We start from the raw sequence: 12,556 nt of genomic DNA, 5'->3' as shown, positions 1-12,556 counted from the left end.
TTGAAGGACAGATCATTGCTTGCTCTGTCCCCTATAGCAATAGGGGAGTGTAAAGACCAAATTGTATCAGTTATAATTATAAATACATACACACACACATATATGTGTGTGTGTGTGTATATATATATATATATATATATATATATATACACATGTATGTGTGTGTGTGTATATATATATATATATACACATGTATGTATGTATATATATATATATATATATATATATATACACACACACATATAGGAGATAGTGTATGGTATATACCTATATATATAGGTATAACCCCTTTGCTTTCCTCTGCCTTCTTTCCTCCCTCCTTTTGAGATATCCTGCTCATTTATTATTTACTGTTTTATATTTGGTTTTGTAGGAATGTTGGGATAAAGAGATGAATCACAATAATGAGTAAAACCTAACCTCATGGGGTTGTTATGAGGGTTAAATAAGATCATATGTATGAAGTGTTTAGCACAGTGCATGGCACATGGTAAGCATTTAATAAGTGCTGATAGTGTAGTGATGGTAATTGTCTCTGTCATCAAGTCTTTTCCTCCTAGATTAATAGGGAAGATAACTAACCAATGACTTTTAAGACTAGATTGAATGGTATAAGTGCTCTAGGAGAGAAGAAGCAAAGTTCTTATTTATTCAAATAAAGGAGCAACTAATTTCAGTTAGAGACTCAGGAAGGAGGAATCTTTTCTCCTAAACTTTGAAGTAGAAATGGGATCTCCTTTAAGAAAACGGATTTTAGATCGACGGGGCTAGAATTAACAAAAGCCTGGAGCTAGGAACGTGCATTATCTTTTTCATGGGATCTTAAGCATTCATGTGTGACTGAGGGGTTGGCTATGTGGAAGATCTTGTCTAAAATAAGGATAGGATGTGGAGAGGTCAGATTGTATAGGGCTTTGAAAGCAATATGGAAAGTTTGTACCTCATTCTAGAGACTTTGGGTAATATTTTCAGGTCTTCGAACAGAAGATCAAGATCGCAGTCTTACAGCAAAATAGATGTGGTTATTGTATATAGGTAATTAGTGGTTCCTGTTAATTTAAAATCTTGAGTGAGAGGGCTAATAAAAAATATATAGGAGGAGATAGTTGCTGTAATCCAGGGTATGAAATGGAAACCATTGGCGGATTGTAGAAAAATGAGTCTTTTAGAGTAAGCCCTAGGAACTTTTCATAAATATATTTGGGGCTTTTCATACTTAGAGGATTAAACCAATTTATTAGACAATAACCTTCCCTATTAAAGAATCTTAATCGCTAGATTGGGAGAAAAGATTAGGTTGGTATGTGCATGGAAAGAAAGAACTGCACTTTTCTGGCTGGCTGCACATGTAATTGAAGATGGTCTTACCTTAGTAGATTGGGCTGTCTTTCAGCCTGAAGGGAGAGCTGTAAGCATTTTTTAAAACTGAGCACTTGGGGCGCCTGGGTAGCTCAGTCGGTTAAGTGTCTGACAGCTCAGGTCATGATCTCACGGTTTGTGAGTTCGAGCCCCGCATCGGGCTCTCTGCTGACAGCTCAGAGCCTGGTGCCTGCTTCAGATTCTGTCTCCCCCTTTCTCTGCCCCTCCTTTGCTCATGCTCTGTGTCTCTCTGTCTCTCAATAATAAATAAATGTTAAAAAAAAAAGTTAAAAAACAAAACTGAGCACTTGATTTCTGTTTTTAAGTCTGAAAATAATTATCTGACAGAGGGAACTAGCCTTTGGGAATGAATCTGATGGGCACAGACTTGAGCATTGCCAACATCTTCTCTTTTTGGTATGCTATTACTTGGCTGTCTGTTAACTTCCAGTTTTGTTGATTTCTACCGTTGCTTATGGTGCATTTGCCTTTTCAACACTTGGGGCTCCAAATGATTTGTGCATCTTAGTTGGAGAAGTTGTTGGGAAGGAGGCCTGATCAGGAAAGAGATTGGGTGGCTGTTGGTCAGGTGAGGATTTAATTTCAGCTCACAACAGTTGGGTTATTGGCTGGCTGGAGTGACCAGTGAGTTGTGTTTTGGCTAAGCATCTTTTCCTGGTCGTACAGATGATCTGGCATCTAGACTGAACAAGCAGCTGGGGTATATGTATGTAAAAACTGCTTGTCTGTTGGTATGAGATGGACTTGCATGTCTCCGGTATCCTTCTGAAGGGAAGAAAACAAATTACTACTTGGTTTATGTTCCAGGAAATACTAATGCTCTTTACAGGTAAATAGCACTTATATAACATTTATGCTTTTTGAAAATATTTTGTATCTGTTGTCATTTCATGCTCACAACAACCCCATAAAGGAGATGGGGCAGGTATAATTCCTATTTGACAGAGTGGATACTAAATCATAAATAAGAGACTGGGTTAAGGTTGCTGGGTTAACAAATAAATGGGATAGCTTAACTATATTTCATTTTTGGATTGTAACTTTCAGAAAGTTTTATGAGGAAAAAGCTGAACATGTCCCTCTTTTTTGTTGTTAATTTTTAGCGGCGTCTTAGACACCTTCGGAACATTGCTGCCCGGAATATTGTTAATAGAAATGGCCATCAGCTCCTTGACACCTACTTCACACTTCACTTGTGTAATACCGAAAAGATATACAAAGGTAAGAGAATCTGTGGACTTGCCTACAGATTGTTACATCTCATTTTTATTCTTTTGTAATACAAGTGAGTAACAGTGCCCTCGCTTTGCTATTATTGCTTATTGGGAAGCAAAATTGTCATACTGTCTGAAAATATTTAATGAGCAGTAGTTACATATATCATATATAAAAGAAACAGGGCTTTTGGATAGTTCTTAAATTGATAAATTTATCATTTATTTATGCATGTTTGCTATTAATGTTTTTATTCTAGTTGATATCATTAAAATATACTATATGAGTCCAGCATACACTACTAATTTTGTTTTCTTTAAAATATAATTGTTGAAATATTATGGTAAAATTAGGACCAGTTTATGTCTTCTCATATCGGTAATTCCTTGTGTATATATGGCGTCATTTTTAGAAGAATGCCATGGTTTCCTTGAATTCATTTCCTTGAATTCATTCCTATTGTACTGTGGACTGCTCCATAAGTGACAATTCTGAGAGTAGACCAAATATTTGATTCAAAATCACAAGCACCTTTTGAATACATATTGGATGAAAGGTACTTGGATATAATCCATTGACCTATGTTGGATGGTAGAAGAGAACAAGCATGGTGTATGACGGGAATATTGGATTAGGATTGCAAATACATGCATAGTAGGTCTAGCTCAGCCATTTACTAGCTGTGTGACATTGGACAAAGATCATGTCTTTTTGAACCGCACTTTTCCCATTTGTAAAGTGGAGATGATGCCTTATGAAATTGGCAAGACAGATATTTGTGAGGAACAACTGAGATAAGGTGATAACACTTGGTAAGATGTGATTGAAGGTCTATTTATATTAACAAAAAGTGGCGTTATTTTAATTAGAGGTACTAAAGGCTTATTTGAATTTTGTCCTCTGGCAAAGAAAGATGAAAAACTCAAACAATGTCTTATCTTTTTGGTTTTAATTACTTTTAAAAACCATTATTAAAACAGTAGTCATTTAACACCTTTTTTTGTTTTTTTTTTAAATTTCAGTACCAGTATATGCTCGTTAGGAGATTCAGTCAGGAATTACATAGGGTAGCACAACGCAAATAGCGTTAAAATAATTTTTAAGGGTGAGAAAATAGCATTGTGTAATGTAAACCACCACAATGTAAATAGCATTAAAACAATTTTTAAGGGTGAGAAAAAAGACTCTAAATTCTGCCATTGTCATATAATTTTATTTCATTCTTACTTTTCATTGTAAATATTGCATTTCTAAAAAACAGTTATATTAATCTGAATGATTAATGCTAGCTACTATAACAAATACCACAAATCTCAGTGGCATAACATAATACATTTCTTACACTAAGTCCAATGCAGGTGTTCTTTATCAGGCAGGGTATTGGCAGTTGTCCTCTAAGTGGTGACTCGGGTATCCAGGCTTCTTCTATTTTGGAATGCTGCTATCATCAATACATGACTTGGGGCATGGCAAGAGAGGAGGATCATTTGAGGGAGATTTTTATAACAGAAATGGCCCCCATAAATTCCATCACATTCCATTGGCCATAAATCAGTAGTGTAGTCCTTTTTAGATGAAGAAAGGACTGGGATATGTTGTCTTCCTATGTGTCCAGAAGGAAAAGGGAACAGTTTGGTTATTATTTGTCCTAGGGGTGTAAGCATTTTTTCAGACCTTAATACATTTGGTCTCCTGCTCACTAACTGGTTTTATCATTAGCAATATATGACAATGCCAGAGCGTTTAAAATTTTTGATATGTTTCTATATAATTAGTCCTTGATTATCTTCATAAAATTTATATGTTCTTGGTCCAGTGTTCTCTTTGATAATAGTAATTCACATAGTACTTAGCACATTTTAGGTATTTGGTGATTTGTAATGTTAACAATTGTAGTAGTTTCTTTTTTTTTTTTTTAAACGTTTATTTATTATTGAGAGACAGACACAGAGCATGAGCAGGGGAGGGGCCGAGAGATGGAGAGACACAGAATCCGAAGCAGGCTCCAGGCTCTGAGCTGTCAGCACAGAGCCCGATGCGGGGCTCGAACCCACAAACTGCGAGATCATGACCTGAGCCGAAGTTAGATGCTTAACTGACTGAGCCACCCAGGCACCCCCCCCTTTTTTTTTTTTTTTAACAATTGTAGTAGTTTCTAAGAAGAGAGTAGTCATGGGTCTGGTTGATGACCATCTTGCAAAAAAGTTGTGTAAGAGATGCCATGGAAACAAAATGACTTTTTTTTTTCTTTCTAGCTCAGATTACACCTTGAGTTTAGAAGTTAAAAGTTCCCTCAATGAAATGCTCATTCTCATAGTTAGGGAATAGCTGGTATAGACCACAGGGAAGTCTCTGTTAGTGGTGGAGTCTGTCACTAATTGGCAAGTCCCTTAGCTAGGACATTTAGTTCCTCTTGTGAGCTTTGCTTAATTTATCCCTAAAATAAGTGAACTGATAATTCTGAGAGTTAATGCCTACTCCAAAATGTCATGGTTGAATGAAGTCTATCTATGGTCCTCTTTTGGGCACACAAGTCGGACTTTATAACTTTTAACTACCATAGGAGGAACTGGGAAGCTCTTTCCTTAGGAAGCCTAGTTAATCCACCTTACCTTATTGGACCTCTGATGAGAAGCCCAGATATTCATTTCCTGATCATTATGTGGCCCTCGGTGTAGGATGCCATGATAGAGGGCCATTTGGTTCTTCTCACAAAACCACTCGTACCACCTGTTTAGTGGCATCATTTCTTAGTTTTAAAAGAAAGGTTTTTTTTTTTTTTTACGGGGGAGAATATTTGAAATACTGATTTCTAAGTTATTCTTTTATGTTGGCTGAATTCACAGCAGATCCTAAGAAGTTATGTGTGAGATTTTTTGACTTTTGACATCTTTTAGTGCTCTTGGGAGATTGCCTACTTTTTAGGTAGTTCAAATCGTCACATCCCCAAAGAACAAAACCTTGTGTTAATGGATGAAGAGCTAGGTTCTAATTGTGATTCCCTCTTAAACTTGGAATTTTTATAAAATCAATTTTGTTCTTTAGACATAGTTCTTTTTTCACCCACAAAATGTTGAGTGCCTGTCCTCTCCTGGAATGCCAGCCAGCTATTTTGAATACATCAGAAGATTAACTCTATATAATCCAGAAGATTTTAGGTTGGTTTTGTTCACTGCACTTGGAACAATGCTTGGCACATAGTAAACCCTCGTATATTTTTTTCATTTAATTGTTTGAATAGCTAATGCAGTCATGGTTTAAAATATATATAAAGGCTTAAACTCTTTCTTTCACCTGTCCCATTCCCTAGTTTTTTACCCCAGCCTAAAAACTACTATTCTACATTTCTTGTTTCTCTTTTCTGAGATTCTTTATGCAAATACAACTAAAAATAGTACAAAACTACATATATTTCTGTGCTTTCCATTTTTCACCTAAAATGCCTTAGACGTTTTTCCATATTGGTTCACAGAGAGCTTCCGTAATTTTTTTTTCTGAATATTTTTGCATTGAATAGATGTACCAGAATTTATTTAACCGGCCTCTGTTGGTGGGCATTTAGGTGGTTCTTGTCATATGCACAGTACTGCTTTGACTAACTTCATAAGTACGTTATTTTGTATGAGTGCTAGTTTAGCTATGGGGTAAATTTCCAAGAAGTGGAAGTACAAAGAATGCGTACTTATAGTTTCGGTAGATATTGCAAAACTGTCTTTGTTTACATTCCCACTTGATATGTATGAGTGGCTTTTCCCTTACAGGCTCACCAATAGACTGTGCAATCAAACTTTTGAATTTCTGCCGATCTGATAGGTGAAAAATAATTTTATAGTAACCTTTAAGTTTGTATTCCTCCTTTATGAGTGAGGTTGAGGTACTAAAAAAAGCATTTGTTGAATGAATGGAATGCTGCATAACAGCCAAAACATGCCATTGAAACCATGCTCTACATTCTCTAATTGCTTTGTTTTTGTTTTTGTTTTTGTTTTTTTAGGTCTTACTTAGCATGGATAGAGAAGCATTTGTATCTAATCGTCCCTTTCATGTAGAAATAGGTCTTGGATGACTTGAAAATTTACTTGTCGAATAGTTTTGCTTGAATTAATAAAAATTAATAGAACTGTGTTAATAAAAATTATAGTTTATAAAGTGTTTTTGATTCGCTATTTCATTTGAGCCTCACAGTAATCTTGTTATCTTCCATGTGTCATTGTCCTTTGAAAGGTGAAGGAACCATGTGGCCCAAAAGGTTAATTGACTTGTCCAGGATAAAGCTGATAGGTAGATTGGGGATTGGAACTATGTTTTGGCTCTGAATTCTCCTCCATTCACTATTTTGTTTTGCATCATGCTGCTAATTTTATTGAAACTATTTTAGGTGTAACAGAATGGTGAACAGTGTAGGCCCATGTTAGACATTGCCCTGTACTCCATGATTTTGTATGTGGCTTTTTTGTTGACCTCTCTCCATTTAAATTAGCAAGCCTGTTTTGAAGGTCTAATGGAGAAAGCCTATTGTTTAGTTTCTTTTGTACATATATTTCGTCAGCAAAGTTTTGGAAGAAATAGTGATACTCCTCTTAGAGCTAAAGATATATATTTTGGGAACTGTTTAATTTAGACACTTTGCAGATTAAATTGAGGAATTCTCTCCAAAGAAAAGAGGAATATCTTTTTTTCCCATTGATTTTAAAGTAGTACATGCTTGCAATAAATTCAAACAATACAAAAATAAATTAAGTATAACATGAAAGTACTTTGTAATAAAAAAACATTTTTAAAGCCCTTTTAGTTTTTCCCCCTAAAAATAAACATGCTAGACATAAAGTAGAATACACCCACACCCACACACACACCTACACACATAAACTTTTATAGTTAATTTATGGTTGGAGTGATTGATTAATCATATGGGAAAAATGAAAAGAATGATACTTAGGGTTGTCTAATGTTGGGATTTTCACAAGTAAGATTGTAAATTGGTACAGTACTTTTAGAGAACAACATGGTAATATCTATTAAACACAAACTATTTTTCCTTTAATCTTGCATTTTACCTCTAAATGTTTATCTTATAGATTCAAGGGTCTAGAATATATATCTCTAAATGATTGTTTATTTATAACTTACTTGAAATATCTAAAAATTACCAGTAACCTGAATGTTCATCAGCAGAGGAGTCCTTTTAAAAACAATTAGAATTACCCCTTTTCTTTTTTTTTCTTTAAATGTTCATTTATTTTTGAGAGAGAGAGAGAGAGAGCAGGGGAAGGACAGAGAGAGAGGGAAACACAGAATCTGAAGTTTCAGGCTCTGAGCTGTCAGCATAGAGCCCGACATGGGGCTTGAACTCATGAACTGCGAGATCATGACCTGAGCCAAAGTCAGATGCTTGACTGACTGAGCAGCCAGGCATCCCAGAATTATTCCTTTTCTTATTTTAAATTTTTTTTTTTTTTTTTTTTTTTTTTTTCAACGTTTATTTATTTTTGGGACAGAGAGAGAGAGAGCATGAACGGGGGAGGGGCAGAGAGAGAAGGAGACACAGAATCGGAAACAGGCTCCAGGCTCTGAGCCATCAGCCCAGAGCCTGACGCGGGGCTCGAACTCACAGACCGCGAGATCGTGACCTGGCTGAAGTCGGACGCTTAACCGACTGCGCCACCCAGGCGCCCCTCCTTTTCTTATTTTAAATAATTGTTCAAAATAGAAAAATAGAAACTGCCAAGTAGAAAAAGTTAGCAGCCTAATTCTATCACCTAAGATAAACATTATTAACATAATTATAAAAATTTGGATCCTGTTGTAAATTTTATTTTGGAACTTTTTCCCCTACTTAATACATTGTGACTATCTCTCCACGGAATAAAATGATCATCCTTATCTTTTTAATTTTTTTTAAGAAAGACAAACCTACAGTAATATAAGTAGTATATCAAGAAGTGCTTTACCCAGAGCTTGCCCATTGGAGTTTTATGTGTGCATAGGCCTGCTATTCATTTATTGCCTGACTAGTCCTAAGCTTCAGTCATGGACTTCTTTGACATGTTTCACTATATTTGAGTTTCATCTATAATGTTGCATACTTTATATGTTTAAGTTCCTTATTTTTAAACTTATGTCTAAGTAAAATTGTTCATTTAATTACGAAATATTTATTGAGTGTCTGCTCTGTGCCAGGAATGGTTTTACGTGCTGAGGAGACAGCAGTTGTACAAAACAATTGCTCCTGTCCTTTCAGAGCTTACAATTGGGGGTTGATGAATATATGAAACATAAATTCAAATACGTAAGAAAAAAGTAAGTGTGTCCGTGTATCACCTAAAATCATCTCAAGTACCAGTGGTATGTGCCTCACACCTGGGAAATTTCTCTTATAGCAACACAAGGATACCAGGGTCCTTGTAAGCTCTTGAGAGACAGAGCATCACAATGGTGACTTCAGCAGGGTCAGAAGAGGCGATGTTTGTGTGAATATCTGAGACATTTCTCTCTTGATTGTGCCTTCAGGTTTTGTTAACATGTACAATACGCATGAAGGTTTGTAGAATCATGAAATTTCAAAGCTTGCAAGAGGACCTTCGCTTATTAGTCTAATTCTCTAAGTTGTCTAATGAGAAATGGGCCCAAGGAGATTAAAGAGACAGAATGTTAATGACAGGTAGAAGTAGAACTTAGGTTACCTGGTTGCTAGATCATTGTCCGTTCCACAGTACTATGATGGATGATCATATTAGAGATGTTTGAGAAAAACAGAGCAGATGGAATCAGTTTTTGCAGAGTGGCCATAAGGTAGGAGAGAAGAAAGTCTAAACTTCTAAGGGCTCAAATTTGTATCTGGGGTAAAATTTACTAAATTAAATCTTAACAAGCTTTGATTTTTCTTTATTAATGTTTTTTCCTTTAAAATCTTTTAATTTATGTTTATTTATTTTTTTGCAGAAAAATAATTTTTGTAGAAAATATAGGGAAATTAGATCCCTTGAAAATATTATAAATGTTTTACTGGAACAAATGTTAAAAATTTGCAGGATTAAGAGTTAATGAGCTTATTTTCTTTCATATCACTTATTGTTTTTTTTCTTCTTTTCCAGAATTTTATAGAAGTGAAGTGATTAAGAATTCCTTGGTAAGTTTGATTTCTGACAGGTGCACTGACTAACCCTACAACTCCTGTTTCAGAAAATGCTGAGGCAGAAGTTCAAATTCAGTTCTGGTATTATGATACTTCTACAGTTAAATCTTTGCTTACTTATTGCTTAAATTTTCATTGATTTATTTTGCTGTATGTTTTGTGCTTAGAAAATGCCTGGCACATAGTAGGTGCTTGATAAATGTTTGCTGAAGGAACTGATATTTTCTCTGTTAAAACTTCAAAATTTTTTTTAACTCAAATTCTATAATTCTGTCAGTTCTATTTACTGTAGAGGTTTTTTTTTTTTTTTTTTGACTATTTGTGTTAACCAAACATAATAAATGATGTCTTTGTTTAGATATAGTTCTTACAAATTTCATGTTAGGGCCATTGTATAGATCCTTCCACTTGTTTTTTAGTGATGTCATTGCTAAGTTAGAAAGTTGGAAGCGTCCTACTTTTGATAATGTGTACTTGAGATATTTGTATGAATGGCTCCGTTTATTGGGCCATGTTGGTAAAAAAAAGAGCTTTATGGTAATTATCATATCCTTTTAATGGTCCAAGACCATACTGGATTTGGCCCGTGTTCACTTTTCCCTCCTTATCTCTTAATACTTTTCCTTACCTACTGTGTTCCAGACATACCTCATTTGTTCAGTGCTTCATACATGCTAAGCTTGTCTTATTTCTTATGTCCCCAGCTCTTTATTTCGCTGAAGAAGTCTTTGAGGTCTCAGTGATAGAACTTTGGCTAGGCTTTCTATGACTATTCCATTGAAAGTGGTTCCCTTTCTCCTAGTCACTCTTTTTACATCACCTGTTTTATTTTCTTTAGAGCATTTATCACTCTTGGAAATTCTTATTCACTCATTTGTTTGTGTTGGTTGTCTATCTCCCACCTACTAGAGAACACAACCATGAGAGCAAGGACCTTGCCCAGAGTCTAGAATATTATAGATGTTTAGCAAATACTTGTTAGATGAATAAATAGATATCAATGATGTGTTTTGTTTACAGAATCCTTTTACGTATGTATTCCATTTTGGTTCTTAGAACATTCTGTAAGGTGGATGGGGTAGGTCTTAAGAAAATGACATCCAGAGAGGCCCAACAAGTTTTGCAGTCACATGCAGGACCAGATCCCAAGTACAGACCTCTGTCTTTAGGTCTCTGCTACTCTTTCCTCTTTGTTAAGCTGCCTTCTAAATGTTTCTAACATAGCATAATAAATTTGGCTTCTAGGTCTGTTTCCTTGAGCCCACCTCGGAGGAGCTCCAAATCCCCAGTATCGCTCTTATTCTACATATATTAAATGACATATGAACTCCTGCCTGACGTATAGTAGCTAATGAGTCAATACCAGTTTCTCTTCCTCTCTTGGCTCAGGTGAAAATAAAAGTGTCCTACAGAGCAGGGAGAGCTAGGGAAGAGTGGGTGGTTTAAGGGGCAGATAGAATAGAATTTCACCTTGATTTATTCTACCCCCACCCCCTTTGATAATCAAAACTCTTGTTGGGAATGATTTTACAATGTCCCATTGCTTTTTCTCTGGATTTGTGTCATAATGGACCCTGTGCTAATAGTGCTCCTTTAGTGTATTGTTCTTCATAATTGGTTTTGTATTTACTTGCTGTCATTTGACTTTCAAGTTCTTATTTCTAAACATCACCTCTTTGAATGTAAACTCTTCGCCTCGTTTTGGCTCCTAGCTTCCATTGCTTCTGAATTGCCTGTGAGGCTGTGATATCTTCATCCCTGGTGTACTTAGATTGAATACATGTTTTATAAAAATATTGTAGAATGGATTTCAGACAAGGGAGAGGTTTGGACAAAAGACTTCCAAAGTCCTTTCAACTTACAGTTTGTACTGCAGTTGTTTCATGGGTATAGCACTTACAGCATTTGCTTACATTGTAATTGTTCATGAACGTTTCATCTCCCAAAGAAGATGAAAGCTTTGGGAGGTGGAGACTGCTTGACTATCTTTATGTCCCTCTAGCTCCCAGTGTACTTCTTGGGAGTTGTTTGATAAATGTTGATTTGTTGATGTTTCCTTTTAAGGGTATGCTTTGAGATTATGGTATTTCTGGCAAGGGTTGATCTTTCTTTAATAGCTTAATATAGGTTTGATAAACTGCAATTCATTTCTTTTTTTTTGGAAAGGACTCTTCCTTCTTTGCTTTTTGCTAAATCATTGTGACTTGTTCAGATTAATGGGCGTTGGGTACTATAGGAATCAACAACTCTCAGAGAATATGCTGGAAATGACACATTGTCACTTCTCTCCTTGCGTTTCTGAAGAACCACAGATAAGCAGAATTTGTTGTTTTTTTCCCTGCTTAGGAGTTTGTGATTTAGAAAAATTTTTTTTAACATTTTACTTGTTTTTTGAAAGACAGAGATAGAGTGTGAGCGGGGGCAGGGTAGAGAGAGAGAGGGAGACACAGAATCCAAAGCAGGCTCCAGGCTCTGAGCTGTAAGCACAGAGCCTGATGCGGGGCTTGAACTCATGAACTGCGAGATCATGACCTGAGCCGAAGTCAGACACTTAACCAACTGAACCACCCAGGGGCCCCAGGAGTTTGTGATTCTTAAGCTACTGTAATATTTGCTGAATAGAGTTAGTGACTTAATGCTCTTATTCCTCCTGGTTACCGGTTATGTGTGGCACATAGAAGGTGCTCAGCAAATGTTTCTTAATGAATAGACTCCTCTAGTAGTACGTTTATTGACTGACTTCGAAGTTATATCCTGCACCCCCAGTCTTCAATTAGCTATTAAAGATTAGGCAAGGTAATGCTTCATTTATTTCTAGCTGAAGCT

General features: G+C 35.8%; 1 protein-coding gene across 2 annotated transcripts in view; it reads left to right on the top strand.

Moving 5' to 3' along the window:
- UVRAG (UV radiation resistance associated) overlaps positions 1-12,556 on the top strand; it is a 295,530-nt gene that overhangs the window by 29,402 nt on the left and 253,572 nt on the right. For both annotated transcript variants that reach the window (XM_047071234.1, XM_047071233.1), the window contains exons 2-3: positions 2,484-2,601; positions 9,690-9,724. In XM_047071234.1, the coding sequence (XP_046927190.1) occupies positions 2,484-2,601; positions 9,690-9,724 (153 nt within the window). The remainder of the gene's footprint in view (positions 1-2,483; positions 2,602-9,689; positions 9,725-12,556) is intronic.

The sequence above is a fragment of the Lynx rufus genome, unplaced genomic scaffold, assembly GCF_022079265.1.
Source record: "Lynx rufus isolate CCGP_SWC_20201006 ecotype Redwood Valley unplaced genomic scaffold, mLynRuf1.p SCAF_9, whole genome shotgun sequence".
Classification (NCBI taxonomy): Eukaryota; Metazoa; Chordata; class Mammalia; order Carnivora; family Felidae; genus Lynx; species Lynx rufus.
Note: the sequence above shows the minus strand (reverse complement) of the source record. Positions and strands in the feature narration are given on the sequence as shown.